Source organism: Drosophila obscura, unplaced genomic scaffold, assembly GCF_018151105.1.
Source record: "Drosophila obscura isolate BZ-5 IFL unplaced genomic scaffold, ASM1815110v1 contig_73, whole genome shotgun sequence".
Lineage (NCBI taxonomy): Eukaryota > Metazoa > Arthropoda > Insecta > Diptera > Drosophilidae > Drosophila > Drosophila obscura.
The window spans coordinates 5,921,942-5,938,557 of NW_024542865.1; the positions used below are offsets into that span (position 1 = coordinate 5,921,942).

General features: G+C 45.8%; 6 protein-coding genes across 7 annotated transcripts; 3 read left to right on the plus strand and 3 right to left on the minus strand.

Annotated features, from left to right (window-relative positions):
• The first annotated feature begins 182 nt into the window (after positions 1-182).
• LOC111067059 (protein enhancer of rudimentary) lies at positions 183-2,204 on the plus strand. Of its 2 annotated transcripts, none has more exons than XM_022356084.2 (3): positions 183-302; positions 965-1,087; positions 1,162-2,204. In XM_022356084.2, exon 3 carries the CDS (start codon positions 1,171-1,173, stop codon positions 1,483-1,485), a length of 315 nt encoding a protein of 104 aa, XP_022211776.1. In that variant the 5' UTR covers positions 183-302; positions 965-1,087; positions 1,162-1,170; the 3' UTR covers positions 1,486-2,204. The 2 variants fall into 2 exon arrangements, with proteins under 2 accessions (XP_022211776.1, XP_022211777.1); XM_022356085.2 differs by having other exon boundaries at positions 965-1,084; positions 1,160-2,204.
• Positions 2,205-4,162: 1,958 nt separating this feature from the next.
• LOC111067058 (protein MAK16 homolog A) lies at positions 4,163-6,014 on the minus strand. The gene is made up of 4 exons (XM_022356083.2): positions 5,905-6,014; positions 5,801-5,847; positions 4,958-5,732; positions 4,163-4,606 (listed from the first exon to the last, which is right to left on the minus strand). The coding sequence occupies exons 1-4, from the start codon at positions 5,917-5,919 to the stop codon at positions 4,427-4,429; spliced, it is 1,017 nt and encodes a 338-aa protein (XP_022211775.2). The 5' UTR covers positions 5,920-6,014; the 3' UTR covers positions 4,163-4,426.
• A 273-nt stretch (positions 6,015-6,287) lies between these two features.
• Positions 6,288-8,929, plus strand: LOC111067062. The gene is made up of 4 exons (XM_022356089.2): positions 6,288-6,524; positions 6,596-7,009; positions 7,083-7,743; positions 7,807-8,929. The coding sequence occupies exons 1-4, from the start codon at positions 6,445-6,447 to the stop codon at positions 8,887-8,889; spliced, it is 2,238 nt and encodes a 745-aa protein (XP_022211781.2). The 5' UTR covers positions 6,288-6,444; the 3' UTR covers positions 8,890-8,929.
• Positions 8,930-9,259: 330 nt separating this feature from the next.
• On the minus strand, positions 9,260-10,459 carry LOC111067063 (calumenin-B-like). The gene is made up of 3 exons (XM_022356090.2): positions 10,225-10,459; positions 9,929-10,172; positions 9,260-9,861 (listed from the first exon to the last, which is right to left on the minus strand). Exons 1-3 carry the CDS (start codon positions 10,300-10,302, stop codon positions 9,335-9,337), a joined length of 849 nt encoding a protein of 282 aa, XP_022211782.2. The 5' UTR covers positions 10,303-10,459; the 3' UTR covers positions 9,260-9,334.
• Positions 10,460-10,909: 450 nt separating this feature from the next.
• LOC111067060 (S-phase kinase-associated protein 1-like) lies at positions 10,910-11,770 on the minus strand. The gene is made up of 2 exons (XM_041595553.1): positions 11,676-11,770; positions 10,910-11,477 (listed from the first exon to the last, which is right to left on the minus strand). Exon 2 carries the CDS (start codon positions 11,458-11,460, stop codon positions 11,032-11,034), a length of 429 nt encoding a protein of 142 aa, XP_041451487.1. The 5' UTR covers positions 11,461-11,477; positions 11,676-11,770; the 3' UTR covers positions 10,910-11,031.
• A 244-nt stretch (positions 11,771-12,014) lies between these two features.
• On the plus strand, positions 12,015-13,368 carry LOC111067094 (uroporphyrinogen-III synthase). The gene has a single exon (XM_022356131.2). It carries the CDS (start codon positions 12,336-12,338, stop codon positions 13,197-13,199), a length of 864 nt encoding a protein of 287 aa, XP_022211823.1. The 5' UTR covers positions 12,015-12,335; the 3' UTR covers positions 13,200-13,368.
• The last annotated feature ends 3,248 nt before the right edge of the window (positions 13,369-16,616 follow it).

Below are 16,616 nucleotides of genomic sequence, written 5' to 3' on the forward strand. Positions count from 1 at the left end.
AATCTGTGGGTATTTCTGATCTACCGACGGGAGACATCAGAAAAATATTGTCAATTAGTCGATAATTGTAGTTCCATTAAGAAAATATAAGAACCCACAAAAATATTCATATTAATTTTAACAAAATATCACCTACAAATATATTATCAGATATCGATATAATATATCAGTATATACTTATCATCCCTAAGAAGCTGGCCACAAAAAAAAACTAAAAAACCAAGCAAGCGTGAGCCGAACGCAAAAATTGACGTGAAAAAGCCGGCATAAATCATTTTTAGTTCTGCCCCCAGCAAAGTCAGGTAAGCAAAAAATAATATTAAATTAAATTGTTAATTAAACGAGATATAGCGAAGAAATAACAAAATATTGGGTGCTGTACAGGCCCTCTGCCTGTGTGTGCGTGGTATGTGTTCGCGTGTGTGTGTGTGTGTGCGTTTGCTTGAGAAGCGGCAAAAACAATTTACGAAATTCTTAACAAAAATGCATATCATTTAAACAAATGCCCAGCATTTTGTTAGTTAAATGCACAGTTCGGTGTGGCAGATATTTTTTTAAAGCGAATAATGTGAAATTTTCCTGAGAAAAATGCCGCTAAAAGCAAAACATTTCCGCGCACATGTATTCTGTGCATGGGAGCGTGTGTGCGTGTGTGTGTGTGAGATGTGGAGGAACCAAAAGATATTTTTAAAGGGTATTCGTGTGTACAGGGCATGCAGGTTGTAGCCTCTGCCAGAAAAAGAAAGTGCCATAAAATATACATATTCCTGATCCGCATGTAAAAGATATTCTGACGTGCAAAAAAAAATAGTTTTTATATGAAAAATTTTGACATTTGGCAACAAAATATTGGACCGGTGCCATTTAATATATAAATTGGAGGGTATTACAAGCTGCGGCACTCGCTGTGATAACTTTATTTTGACCATTATTAATGAATAATTTTTGGGTTAACGTATTGCAGCATCGGGCAGAAGCCTCATTTGTTGGTGGGTCAACGTAACAGCACAGCAAGCCGTAGGCGTGTGGGCAAAAGTCTCGGAATAAACTCAACAACAGGGAGACAACAAACAGAAAAAAAAAAAAGGTAAGTGGGAGAGTACCGCGCCCCAGATGTTATATCCAATTGAAATCTCTTTTTGTTATTCCGTTTGCCAACAGACTTCAACGATGTCTCACACCATACTGCTGGTGCAGCCGGGCGCACGCCCAGAGACCCGTACCTACTGCGATTATGAGAGCGTCAACGAGTGCATGGAGGGTGTGTGCAAGATCTACGAGGAGCATCTGAAGCGCCGCAATCCAAACACACCGACCATCACCTACGACATTAGCCAGCTGTTCGACTTCATCGACACACTGATGGACATCAGCTGCATGGTGTACCAGAAGAGCACCAATACCTATGCCCCCTACAACAAGGAGTGGATCAAGGAGAAGATCTATGTGCTGCTCCGTCAGGCGGCATTCAGTCCGAATGCCTAAAACGCATCCACGGTACGGTGGTTTTGAAGGGCCACACGGGGGGTAATAAACCAACCAAAAAATCAACACACGCGGGAAACAATAGCCCAAAAACAAAAAAAACAAAAAAGAGATACAGATATACACAAAACGGCCAAAATGTGGCCCACAATAAGAAGAGGTACAGATACAAAAAAAATGCGTACACAATTTAAACGCAATTCGATAAAAAAAAAAACACTAAACGCAATTCGAAAAAAAAACACTAAACGCAATTCGAAAAAAAAACACTAAACGCAATTCGACACAATTTTTAAACGCAATTCGATACAATTTTTAAACGCAATTCGACACAATTTTTAAACGCAATTCGATAAACTATTTAAACGCAATTCGACTACAAACAAACAAAAATGCAATTTCTGTGGAATGATTCCATGAAAGTGCAACAACACGATTCCGGACACTGGATTCCGGCAGCTGCATCCGAGAATCGTGTTTTGATCCTGAGAAAAGGACACTTTGATTATAACACACACACACACACACAAAAATATATTATAGAGATATATTTTTTCCTTCTATCTAAGGTTTACAATACACAAAAAAAAAAACACTCAAAAAAAAAAAAAAAAAAAAAAACCAATTGTGCTCCCGCATCCCAAAAGTGGGGTAAACTAGAGAGAATTGTAAAACTTAGAAATGGAATCCTTACTTTACAACAACTAATATAATGTATATACACATAACTGAACGATCTGTTGTACTCATTTAATGGCTAATCAAAGCTATGGACATGTTATGGCTAAATGATTTAGAGTGCCACATAAATGGCAAAGGATTTTGAAAACTATTTGGAGAGGGTTGCCCCATAGATTTCGATGGATTATACCGGAAAATACAATGTGGAAAGGTTTCGTATAGATTTTGATAAATTGTAAAAATGTTTATAGTGTGGAAAGGTTTTTTATAAGCCTTGAGAGGTTTTTATAGGGATTTAATAATTATCAGGGACTATATCATATGGAAAAGCAATTTCTTTATGTGTTTTCATTCGATTTTGTTAGAGCATCTCAGGGATCTATTGGTTTTAGTGAAGAAATTATACTGAAAGTTGTGATTAAAATTTAGAAAGTGTACAAAAGTTAGAGGGAAACTTTTTTTTACATGAGGAAAGGCTACTTGAGTTTTGTTTAAGATTTTTCAATTGATCATATCTTAGAGATTTCTGATTTTATTTTCGATAGATCATAGTAATAATTCGTAATTTTAATTGGAAGGCATTGAGAATGTGCCTGTGATGCATTATTACTCATCAAGAGAATCATTATTTAATATCTGTAAGAGGTCTTTATTCTTTGGAATATGAAAATTATTTATGAACACTTTTTGCTACTACCTTAAGGGGTTCTTTGAGTGGAAATCCTTTGAAAAAAAAACCTTAAAAACCCTTCTAAATTTTGATTCAAATTAGATACCTAAACTCAAGCATCTTAGCTCTGTTTAAACACTTTTCATTCATTACAATTCTTTTGGAAAAACCCTTACCCCTCCATTCAGAAAATCCAACTTCAAAAAACGTTTAACTTTAAAAATACTCAAAATAATACAATGCCCCAAAGCAATCCATAATTATAATCATTGAATATCTGAAGCGGAAATCTATAATTTTACTTCTAAGCCCCGCAACTCCCCTGCCCGTCCTCTCGCTGTTCACATATAATTTTCCCCACGAATTCCCATGACTCCATAAAGTTATAACCTCTCAACTTTTAGGTTTTATTTTGCACTTTTACGGTGAGGGAATGGAGGAGGGGCACAACGCTCGATCGATTTGCGACCAAACAGAACCTTTGGCCATTCCATTGCGCGATACCATGCGCGACCTTGGGATCTGAGTCTGGGTCTGGCTCTGGCACCGGCTCCGATCGAGCCGGCTATGGGTATGGAGCTCCGTGGCTATGACTGTGTTCAGCTGCATTGAACTTGGCATGCGATATTTAATTAGCCAACAAACCAGCACTTCAGCATTTTGTTTAATATGTAAAAACAACAAGCCAGCAGCGAGCTATAAAATAGTTAAGAGTCTCGACTACGCAGATGCCTTTAAAATTGCTTAAAATTAAACATTTCATTTGAATTATTATTTTATAGCTCAAGTGCAACTTTCTTTTATAGGGAATTAATTGATTCAATTTCTATAGTTTTCAATGCTTTTTGTCTTCATAGAAAATTGACTTTTTAAAGCCTCTCCTTTAAAGCCATAATCCACAGAATTTTGAAAGTATTTTACTAATATTTTAAGTCTTTGCTTTAGTCCCATTAGAGTGTCACTTTTAGCAGTTTTAGATCCTCCTTAAATGCCAAATTCTCTCTAATTTAGGTCGGCCTATAACTATACAGATTTCAATAGCTGGAACTTCTCTTGGAATTAAATATTCCACACTTATAGTAAAATATTTGCTGCCATTTTAAGCCTACATTGTCCATGGATATATCTCCCTCTGACAACCCTCATTTATTGGAGACGCATCTACCCCTAATCTAACCCAGCAAACAGGGTATGGGTTATGGCAATAAACTAAAATTTTAGCAAAATAGTTTTATACGTTTTTTTAGATTATTTATAAAAACTGGTTCCCACTCTCTCTCTCTCTCTTCTCTCTCTCGTTCACCATGTCTCGCCTTCACGCACATTTCAATGCCATTTTCGGGTCAGAGCGAGATGCGACATGCACGGTATGCGCGACCCTCTCGCTCTCATTCAGAGACGACACAAAAGTTGGTTGCATTTTTTTGAGTTTTGCAATTATTTAAATACTATTCTTAAGCGGCATTACAGTTTCTCTTTTAATTAGCTATAAACATTAAACGTAAAGTTCTAATGGGGTGGTTGGGGGGGGGATTGGTGTGTAGGTTTAGGTGTGTGTTTCTGTGGGCTGTGAGCTCGTCCAGTACCTGGCTAATAGCGCACTTTCTCCCTCTCCGCCCCAGTCTCAACCTCATACTCGTACTCCAGCTCCAATTTGGGTTTGGCGCGACGCCGTTTCGTCGATGATGGAGCAGCAGTAGCAGCAGCAGCAGCAGCCGTAGATTTCTTGGTCTTTGTTTTCGTTGATTTCTTGGCTGGCACTTTGATATCCTGCGATTGAAAATATTAGCAAGAGATTCGCTTGGCTTGGGCGGGGGGTATTTGTTTCCGGCAATTTGTTGGGCTACGCTACGTACAGAGCTACGCGCACTCGCGCCATTCGTCAACGAATGGAAAAAACATTCTAAACAGAAGCATTCTACGGCACCCGACCCCCGACTGCAGTCTCGACAGAACACAGTGTCGTTGCACAGAGCACTTGTCGCGGCCGGAACTCGTTTCTCATTTCTCATTCTCAAATTATGGTAATTTTTGATTGTTTTTTTTTTTGTGTGTGGAAATAAAGACACAAATAAAACCAAATGGAAGCCAAATTGCCGAAAACAAACGCCTATAACCTACCTCAATATCATCAGCATCTGCATCTGCATCATCATCATCGTCGTCATCGGAGTGGCCAAAGTCGCTGTCCATTTCGACTTCCTCACGCTGACCCGATTCACTCTGAGAGTCGTCGTCGTCATCGTCATCATCATCTGTTTCGGCCTCAACAAACTCCTCGCTAAGCAGATCCCTATGCAGTTCGGCAGCCTCCTGGTCCACCTCCATTTCACGCTCCACCTCCAGCTCTTCCTCTTCCTCGTCTTCTTCGTCCTCAATGCGCTCCGCCTCGAGGGCCTTGTTGAAGGCCGTCTGTGAGAAATTGTAAATGTCGCGGTAGGTGCCATGCTTGAGACGATCGAGCAGCGCCTTCTCGATATGATTGTCGATCTTGGCCGCCACCAGGGCCTTCTCCTCGCGACGCGTCTCACGGCGCTCGATCTTGGTGGAGAGCGGCACGATGAGCTTCTGGCGGCGCAACTTAAGCTGTCGCATACGCATCAGGTACTGGGTGATCTTGAGGAAGCGCTGCTTGTTCTTGGATATGATGTATTTGGGCCAGAAGACGAGGTTCTCGTTGATCTGTTCGATGGCCTTGTTGAAGTTGCGCGACAGCTTGATGCGCTCCCACAGCTTGGCGGGCATATGTGCCCGCTCCGCCGTCTTCATGAACAGATAAATGATGCCATTCTCCTCGCGTACGGTGGCATACTGCGAGTTGGCCAGCGGACAGGTGCGACGCGTGCACAGACCCGTCAGATTGTACTCATGGCGACAGAAGGTGCGTGTGTCGGTTCTGTGGGGTGTGGAGAGAAATCCCTAAGCTTAATTGATTTCCCATCGAGATGTGCTTGTTCCACTTACTTGACTTTGTGCGAGCAGAAGGACTTGTTGATAATGCTCCAAACAACCTGTAATATAAGCAATATAATTATGATCTGCCCTAAGCATACCCAATCTGTACTCACATCGTCGTGCTGCATGGTGAGGTGAGGTGTTTAGGCTTTACTTTGGCTAAAACGCGAACAAAATTGCAATTTCAACTTGAAACACGTGCAATGCGCCGATTCAAAAGAAAACACATAGTGATGGCCTGCAACCGATATGCGTGCTATATCGATAAGTGCATACTATCGACTGTTTTATTGCAATGGAAGTTTTTTGTTTGGAATTTATGCTTTACTTATGTTTTTTTCTGTTTTACAAATATTTATTATGCAAGAATAAATTTTTGTGTTTGGGTTTGTGCATCACTTGCAATACAGAAAATGTGACGTCACTCGATAGTCAGAATGCCCCACACCTTTAATGCGGGCCACCATGCTCTGACTCTGGTGTCTATCGATTACCGCATTGAAAAAAAAGTGAGGTTATGGTGCGCCGCGCGCGAAAAAATTTGTTCCTAATCCGGCGTCCTTCAAATTTAGCTAAAATATAGTTCTTTTAGCAAATTACTAGTGAAAAACAAGTGCAGACAAGTCACCGGTGTGAAACTGTACATCAAAAAGATGCTCAAGCTAGTGCCTCCCGCTCTAGCAATTTCATTAGTATTCTGCGTTATTCTGAGAAGGCTATACGAAAATATACGGTGAGTGTGGTGGGGTGGGGTGCATAGTGCAATTATTTATGATAATTAATTTGTGTGGTGCCTTCTGCCAGCTCCCGCTACGATGCCACAGTAAATTGCTGGTTTTGCAATAAAAATTCACGGGTGCGTTATGTGGAGCGCAATAGTTGGACCTGTCCGCATTGCGTACAGTACAATGGCTTCACGAAGGATGGCGACTACAATCGGGATATGTTGTTGCAGCGCGACACCAGTGCCAGTTCCAGTTCCAGCTCGTCGCAGAAGCACAACTCGTCGCGTGGCGAGGCCACGGCCGCGGCCACAAGCATCTGTGCGAATTCGTACTATCCGGATACCATGGCTGCCAGCTCCGCCGCCATGCAGCAGACGCCCAACAATGGCCTGTGCGATCAGTGCAACGAGTCGCAGCGTCTGAAGGTTGAGAAACTCGCACAGTTCGAGCCCAAGCATGAGTCGCGTTACGATCGGGAGCTCAAGGTCTACCAGTGAGTGCAGTGCAGAATTGGGGGGGCAGCAACAAAACAAACCATAACATATCAATTTCTATGCCACACACAGGGAGCAGCTGGAGCATCAGTTCCGTTTGTGCAGCAGCTGTGAGCGACATGTGAACAAGGTGCTGCGCGAGAAGAAGAAAATGGTGCTAAATCCAAAGATCCTGAATTTCCTGATCAAGGGCGCCGCCCTGCTCAAGCAGCCGCATTTCAATCGGCTGGCCAGTGCCCAGCGCCAGCAGAAACTGCATCGCTATCAGCTGTGGATGGCCCTGCTGACGGTGGGCAATATTTTGTGCCTGCTCTGCAGTATGCCGCCAGCCACACGCGAACAGTTTCACACGATACTGGGCGAACATCTGGGCTCTGCACTTTTCTACCTGTACTCGCACGTGGTGGCGCTGCTGTGTGTGACGGCTGACGCTGTCGGCGGCATGCTGGAACAGCGGGCAGCTGTTGCGCCCGCCAAACTGCTGCTCTACGCTCGCACCTTTGGCAAGCTGCTGCTCTACTCGTGCGGGCTCAGCCAGCAGCAGGTGCAGCAGGCGACATTCAGCTCCTGCTTCACCGGCATCTATCCGTATGCGATGCTAGCGCTTAGCTTGTGCCACAAGCTGTGCAATGGCCTGCGGCTGACGCGCTTTACGCTCATCCTGCTGCTGTGGAGTAACTATGCCATGGGCATAGCCCTGCTGCAAGCCTACATCGATGGCATTACCTTTATTGTGAGTAAACAAACGACATAGGGAAATGGATTCTAATCTTTCACTCTTTTGTTCTGTTCTTAGCTGCTGGGCAGTGGGCTGACCCTCGTGCTGCTGGCCACAAATCGCGCCAATCTGCTGAGCCAGATGCACCAGAACGAGTCGGCCAGCGAGAGCTTCCATCGACTGTGCGCGGACGAGTGCATCGCCGATGAGGACACCCTGGGCATGATCACCGAACAGCTGAGCACCTGCAGCGGCCCGAATATGTCCAGCCAGAGCGGTGGCTCGCCCTCGAGCGGCATCACCAGCCTGCGGCACTCGCGCAACTTTCTGCCCAATGGCAGCGTCCGGAATCTGTCGCATGTTTCGCCCTCGAGCGGCATCAGCACGCTACGTCCGCGTGGCTTGGCCAATCACAATAGAAAATCGCCCACCGGCCTTTCCATGGAATCGCTGCATTTGTCCAGCCGGCGTGGCCCATCGACTGTCTACTCGACTGCCAACTGGCGGCCGGGCCCTGCCCCTGCGCCTGCTACTGCCACAATGGGCCACAATGAGTCGCTGCAATCGCCTGCCGCACACTGGTACAGGCACACCAATCTGAACGGCCAGCAAGTGCAGCAGCTGAACGGCGGCCGCTCCACGCAGAATCTGCTGATGCCCTCGCGGCTGCCGGCTGTGCCGCAGATTGAGCGCGATGTGGGCGCCTGGGTGGTCACGCACAGCATCAATCCGAATGTCTACGAGCAGTGTGCCGCCAGCAAGCAGAGCCACCAAAAGGAGCAGCAACTCTCGCGCACCTCCTCGCAGTCGTCGGGCTTTGAGTCGCAGCACCGTCCGGAATCGCAATGGAATCCCACACTGCCTGCGCCAGCGGCTGCGGCTGCCTATTACGCCCCGTCGGGCGCACCCTCGCCCGGACTGTCATATGCGGCAGGCAGCTCCGCCTGGGATTATCCGGGCCAGCGTACAGCGCGCGAGGGCATCACACTGCAGCCGGGAGATTTGCTGCGGAAATTGGGTCGAGGGCAATGCCCGCACGCAGCTACACTGATTTTGTTTTTCTTCCTATTTTTTGGCTATTTTTTTTTACGTGTTGTTTCCCTTCACTGCCAGCAGCATACACGACGCACGTACGCTTATATTTATATTTATATAATTTAATATTAGACGCCTTTTGTTTATACACAGTGATGATTTTTTTTATGCCCCCCCCGGATATAACTATACATATTTATGGTTGCATTTTAGCTTTAAGGATGAGCGCCACCCGCCGCCCCATAGGTTAGCCTAGGCCTTGTGTTCATTTTTTACCTTAAAATAAAACTAAAAGACGGGAAGCACTCGAAATACATATTTAATTGGTTATATATCTCTGGGATATACAAACATATAGTAAATTTTATAATTAACACAAAAAATTATCCCTGTTCTTTTCTTTGGTGTTGCTGTGGGTGGTGTGGGGTGTGGGGTGGCTGTGGGTGGTGTGGGGTGGTGGGGTGTTGCTGTGGGTGGTGTGGGGTGCTGGGGTGTTGGGGTGTGGGGTGTTGCTGTGAGTGGTGGGGTGTTGCTGTGGGTGGTTGGGTGGTGTGGATGGTCTGTGGTTGGCCTACAACTCATCATGGTCATGGCGTACGATCAAAGCATCGCCATACTCGGTGGCCGGTGAGCCATAAAATGTATCATAATTCGCCAGCACTTCCGATTTGGTCAGCTGCATGTCGCCATCGGCATCGGCCACCGTCAGCAGATGCTGCGCCTCGCTATCCGACTGGCCCAGGCCATGGGGCGCAATCCACTGACGCACCTCGTCCTCATTCAAATGCCCATCGCCATTGAGATCGAGAAACTTGACGAACACATCGCGCTCGTTGCCCACCCACTCGGGTGGCTGCTCATCGGGCGTTGCCGGCTGGTACATGTCAAAGACGTACTCCACCAACGAGATTTTGCCATCGCGGTCCACGTCCAGGTCATCGAACATCTCCTTGAGCACAACATCGCGCATGGCGGGATGGTCCTCGGAGTGCAGAAAAGCCGAAAATTCCTCGCGGTTAAGGCAATCGTCGCGATTCTTATCGGCCACCTTCCAACGGCGACGATCGCGATTTATGAGGCTCTTGTAGTTAGTCAAATCTAAAGCAAAATATGCATGTGAGACTCCACGCACACACGCGCCACGCCACTGCTCTGCCACACTCACCATTTCCAGTGCCAAAGCCGTAAATGGAATCTTGGTAGACGTCCCAGGTGATGGTGGCATTTTTCTCCGGACTCAGACGCTTCCACAGGCGCGACACATCGTTCTCGATGTAGCGTCGGGATGTCTGGCTGAGCCACTCCTTCAGCTCTGTCAGCGACACCAGTCCATTGCTGTCCTCGTCCATGCGATCGACCAGCAGGCCCAAGCGACGCCTCATCTCCTCCGGCGTGTTCAGGTCTGGTTGCTACATATGGGCAGGGCATTAGCTGAGTGTGGCGCAGGACCCTAACTCTTACCTTTCCATCAGCGGCGGCTTTATTGGCGGCAAATGCGGCAATCAGCAGCAGCCACAAAGCTCCAGTCATTGGCCACATTCTCGGTTTATTGTGCGTTTAGTTTCGTTAAATTCAAGTTTTTAATTTTACGAAGTCTAATTTGTTCGTTTGGTTTTGTGGTAGAACGAAAAATCATTAAAAGTCAATGCTATATCCTCGAGCTACTTTGACATGTCACTGGGCCTGCCTACTTGTGGGTAGCCATTGCGAGTGTCAGGGTAGAAACTGGCTGGGTGGCAACCCCAGATAAGCAAACTTTGTTCCAGTACAATATATAAACAACAAAAACAAATAAAACAAATCGTTCAATTCAATGAATTTCGAGCGTTCATTTATTATTCAGCGAATTAAGTCGTTATTTTTAGCTCCTTCGATTTTTGTTTGTACCCTCTCTACGTCCGACACCTTGCATATTCTTGGAGATGGGTATCGATAACGTCAACCGATATATCTGTTGTTAATGCCAATCCACCAACTATATAGTACATAGACTGGTTGGGATTAATATAAATTAGATATGTACAGGCATACATAAGTTCTATATACTGTATGGCCGCTTGAGAATGTGTACAGACATTAATGCAAAGGCCTCCTCATTTCAGGCCGAAGCCGGCAAGCTCCCAGCGCAAAATAAATGAATTATGAATCTCCCAAAATTTAATTTTTATTAATAATCCTTTTTGTAAAACGTTTAGTATATGGTGTCGCAGTGTGCTTATAAATGATGCTGTGCATCTCCACCTTGTCCCCCCAACGCTGCTCCACGTATCAGTTCGGTCCCTCCTCGGGAATGTTGATTATTTCACGAACCTCTTGGACAGATTTTTCATCTATCATCTTGGCCAGTGTCTTGCAAGCAATCAAGTACAGGGGCTGGATGTTCAGAAAATTGCACGCAATAATCAAATCGGCCAGATCTGTTTTCGGTATTTCTAGAAATGTCTTATCCCACTCTGGGATGGTAAAATTTGTATGCTTGACTAAAGTCTCCATATCGTCGTTTAAATGGTGTTCGATCCAGGTCAGCACCATATCCAGTATGTTTGAACGAACATTGTCGATGGCAATAATTTCATCGCTTTTATCGTCTGAGCAGAAATTCAGCATGTCGCGAATTATTTTAAGTTTTATAGCGATTTTGATCGGTGTGTCAAAGATAATTCCATCGGATGATTGTAGTTTTACGTTCAGCGACATCTTGTATTATTAATTTTCTGAAAACACGCAAAGTGCAATAACAATTAACACAAAATTCGAAAAACTTCTAATACGTATATACAAGGAGAGCGACAAGGAAATATTCACTTGTGTACGTGCATATACGTTAAGGTCTCCAATTTGCAGACTTTTGCATAGGCCAAACTTTTTTATTTTACAATATATTTGCATTTAATAATGCAATTTGCACTTACATTTTAGTTGAGTTACGACGTCGTCAAAAGTTTGCAGAAAAATACTTGACAGGAGAAGGACTAACGTCGATCCTAGAACTTGCATATTATATCGATATAAACGATAGTCTTTGCACGATAAATTAATACCACTTAAGTAAGCAAGTCATGCAGATTCTCGTGAATTTGAGATGTACCATAAATATTAATTAATTAACTCAACCAAACGTAAAATTGTTAATTAAATTTGCATATAATTTACAGAAATAAACATATCGATAGTTGATAGGTACCAGTCTGGCAGCGCCACCACGCAGCCATCAAAACCAGCTAGGCTGGCATCCCCGCCACAATGATAAGAATTTGTGCAAGCAACAGTAAGAGGAGAAGGAGAGGTGACCAAAAGTGCAAGTGCAATTTTAGCAGCAGGCGGCGGGCAGGCTAAAAGTAAATGCAAATATTTTCGGTCACTGCCGCCAGCAGACAGCCAATAGCCGAAAAAAAAAAAACCGCCACAGAGTAGGCGGGAGCGGCGGGGCAGTAACACCACTCGGCAGCGACAATTTATTTCGACGAGGCTGGGCGCCGAGCGAGCGTCCAATAAATCTGATCGAACGACGAATCCCACATCGACGGCCCCAAACAGAAACAGAAACAGTAATACAAACACAAACAGGCATCATGACGAGCCGCCAGCGGACGGTGATTATTTTCAAATCGGAATCGGATAGCACCGATGTGTACGCGGAGACGCTGCTGGGGCACAACTTCAATCCGGTGTTCGTGCCGACGCTGTGCTTCGGCTTCAAGAACCTGCAGGAGCTGGGCGGCAAGCTGCAGACGCCGGACAAATACGCGGGCATCATATTCACCAGTCCGCGGTGCGTGGAGGCCGTCAATGAGGCGCTGCAGCTGGGCGAACTGCCAGGTGGTTGGAAGCTGTTGCATAACTATGCCGTCGGTGAGGTGACCCACAACCTGGCCCTCAGCACGCTGCAGCAGCTCTTCACGCACGGCAAGCAGACGGGGAATGCCCGCAACCTGGGCGAGTACATTGTGGACACGTTCGATGGGTCGCGCGACCTGCCGCTGCTGCTGCCGTGCGGCAATCTGGCCACCGACACCCTCCTCTCGAAGCTGGCGGAGAACGGCTTCTGTGTGGACGCCTGCGAGGTCTATGAAACGAAGTGCAGCCCCCAGCTGGGCGAGTGCGTGGAGCGGGCACTGAAGGAGGCCGGCGACAGCGTCGAGTTTCTGGCCTTCTTCTCGCCCTCGGGCGTTGCCTGTGCCATGGAGTACTTCCGGGCGCACAACATCTCGCTGGAGCCCTGGAAGCTGGTGGCCATCGGGCCGAGCACACGGCGTGCCCTGGAGTCGCAGGGCCAGAAGGTCTACTGCACCGCGGAGCGGCCGACCGTGGAGCATCTGGTGAAGGTGCTGCTCAATCCGCAGGACAGCAGGGAGCGGCTGGTGCGTGAGCGGGAGCAGATGCAGGAGCTCGAACGGGCCGCGGCCGCCGCTGCCGCTGCCCTGGACAACAATTAGGATCTGATTCATTATTATTTATAGCCGTGACTGTCTGTCGACAAAATGTACAAAAAAGAAATGGCCGGGGCCCGGCATTGAATGCTGTGCACGGTTTTGTTTGTTTCTTAATCGAAAATCATTCACCTCCCATCGAAATAAATTGTTTTTCTTTTGTTTTTCATCCAAATCTAAAATTAGGATTCTCACTTTTCTGGATTGTGGGTCAAATTCAAATTGGCAAGGTATCTCTTTGGCTGCATCTGGCAGCGCTGGCAGTTGCACATATCATAGTGCCTATCGATCAATCGATTGTTGAACAACGTTGAACGCGGTCACGCGCCCTTCCCTATTCCCCGTGCGCCAACAGTTTTTGTTTCGTTCGTTTCGCTCCTTTTTTTTGCGTTTTTTGATTTCATTTGATTTGTGCGCCCAACTGGGAAAAATCAAGAAGCCGAAAAACTTAATGTGCAGCATCCGTTTACGTGCACCAAGTGTTTCCCCAACGAAAAAATTGTAAGTTGAAAAATTCCGACGCATTGTAGAAAAAAAGCGCAACAAGCAAGCCGCCACCGCCGCCGCCACACGCACACAGAGCCACTCTCACTCATGCACACACGAACACACACAATGACCACCCGGCATAAGCAGCGCCGCTGTAGTTTTTTGTATATTTTTTATTCGTGTTTCGTGTTGCTCAGCGACGACAACGAAGTAAATTTTTTTTTCTGTGTGCCGCCAACAACAATCAAATTACTATATATCTCGAAATATATATTGTGACGATTCATATATAGAGCCGCAGCAGCAATAGCAACAAAAGAACCGTCGACTCTTTGGCCTTCTCGTGTGCATACGTCGTGTGTGTTTGTGTGTGTGGTGTGTGTGTTTGTGTGTGTGAAGTGAGTTGGTTATTATTTACGTACAGCTCTCTCTTTCTTTTGTTTATTGTCAGGTGAGTGTGTTGGCGGCAGGGGTACGGAGGTGCGTTAATTAGTTGTTCTTTTTGCCAATTTATAACAATTAATTTGCTATGTAAACGATCATGCAGCCATAAAAAAGGGAATTGGTAGAAGCGAGAAGGAGAATGAGTTTGTCCGAGTGTGTGTGTAGCGTAATGCTGAAATACCGGTATAGGCCACTGGTTTGAGTGTGAGTGAGACTTTGACTGGAGAGGCGAGTGTGTGTGTGTGTGTGTGTGTAAGACTTCAACTGGAGAGTATGTAAGTGCGAGCGAGACTTCAGAGTGTGAGTCATTAACCGGCCTGCAGAGAGCGGCAGCATTGGCGGGCGTCAGCCATTTGTTGCTTCAAAAACCGCTTAACAATTGTTTAAGGGAGCAACAATAAAAGATTGCTCTTTCTTGCGGTTGTTTCTTTTGCGCACACAAACACACACACACAGACACGGACCCATATTCATCGTTGCATTGAAATATCAGTTAAAGCCGCTGGACTACAGAGCGAGACAACGTAATAATTTTCGACTGCAGCTGCTCATAAATCACAAAAAAGTTTGTGTGTGTGTGTGTGTGTTGGTGTTGGTGTGTTTATGTCCCTCTCGCACAGCCCTCCAAAGCGTGTGAAAATTACTTATAGCACTCCAACCACCGTTTTTGCAGTCAAAGGTTTTCCTCTCACACACACACACACACACACATGCAAAAGGTATTGTGTTACTGGCTTCTTTTCTTTGTGTCTCGCAAGTCGCTCACTTCCGTCTTTATCCAAGCGACTGATGGCAATGGGTGGGGTGTTTGGGGAACCGACACACCAGCCAGCCCCATGCCCCGTTTCCAGTGGTATTCATCCCATTAGCATGAAGCCGCTTCCAGTTGGAACCTCTGCACTTCCAGTCGTCCATCCAGCGATGCGTGCATGAGAGGGAAATTACCGTATATCGATCCATTGATTCCCAGTTGGAACTGCACTTGCAAATCCGATCAGCGATCACACTTAGCATCATATTCGTTCCGTTCCCTTCCATGCCCATGCCCATTCCCCCCTGGTCATTGCCTTCCAGTTAGAACTCCAATCGGTTCGATCACAAAACGAGTTCCCCGAAGATCTGTTATTTTGCAAGCGGCTTCTGCCTGTTGCCATCCTGCTCGTTGGCTGATGATGTCTTCGTAGTTATTTTTTTTTTTTTTTTTTTTTTTTTGTTCTCCACCTCTGCCACATTCCCAAGCCAATTTGTAACGGTTTTGTGTGGCACTCTTGTGAAAGCAGCGGCGACAAAGTTGTTGCTTCTCCCTCCCCTTCCCATCTCCTTTTCATTTTCCACCTCTTTTTTTTCTCTCTAATAAATGCTGTTCAATAAGCCAGAAACAAGTTATTGATCAAGTCCCACCTAGGAATGGAATGGGCTGATTAACATGTGGCATGTACCCTGGAAATTAATTAATTTTTTATAAATATTCAAATGGTATTCTTAAAGGTTCAATGATTTGTTGCTATGATTATTCGATACTTTTCTGCAAATGTCACATTGTTGTCTGCACGGGGTCAGATACACCCTTTGGTACCCCTTTCACAGCTGGGATAACTGGGCTAAGATCGGTCTTGTCTCTCGCTCACACCTACCATCGTCTGGTGTTCGTTCTTTTCTGTTCGGTTCTTCTCTCTCTCTCTCTCTCCGCTCTGCCGACACTGATGATGGCATTGCCAGAGCAGAGCGGATGCTGCTGTCCTCTGCTTTTGTTTACACTTCTCTTTTCGCCGCTCTCCCTCTCTCGTTATCTCTTGCCCTCTCTCGATTCATTCAGTATTTGATTTATGGCTGGAAATTCTACTTCTCACTCTGAGCTGAGCACCTTTCTCAATTAACACATTTCTCTACGATTTTTGTTGTTGGCTTTTGCATATTTTTCAGATGCGACTCCCAAAAAAAAAAAAAAAAGTAAACCTGTTTTAACCGCCAGTGTTGCCATTTTGCGCAAAATTTGCGTAGCTGCTCCCCTTGCCCCTCATATTGGGGAGCGGAAGAAGAGCAAAGGCAGAAGCAGCAAAAAAAAAAAAAGTCAGGTAGGCAGGCAGCACCTCAACGCTGACGCTGAGGTCGCCTTTGTGTCGAGAGATGGGAGCGTGAGTGGAGCGTGACTCGATCGTTGGGGAAAGTATTGGAATTATGGAGACACTTTTGTGGATCAGCTTCGAAATGGAGCTGTTGAAAATATTCATCAAAACAAAACAAAAAATCAGAACCGATTAATATATTAATTTAGAATCGATTCCGAAACGATTCAAAACCTAATCGCAATGATTTTTCGTTGATGCACTTTTTCCCCGCTGTCACCGTGATGGGAGTTCCCATCTCTGAGCGCGCCCACAACTGAGCGCCGCGCCGCCGCTATTGTCTGTCGTCTGTGCGGATTTTTTGTTGGGGACGGCGGGACAGCTTCTGGCCTGGCCTGGCCTGGCCTGGTCGCCACCATGTGTT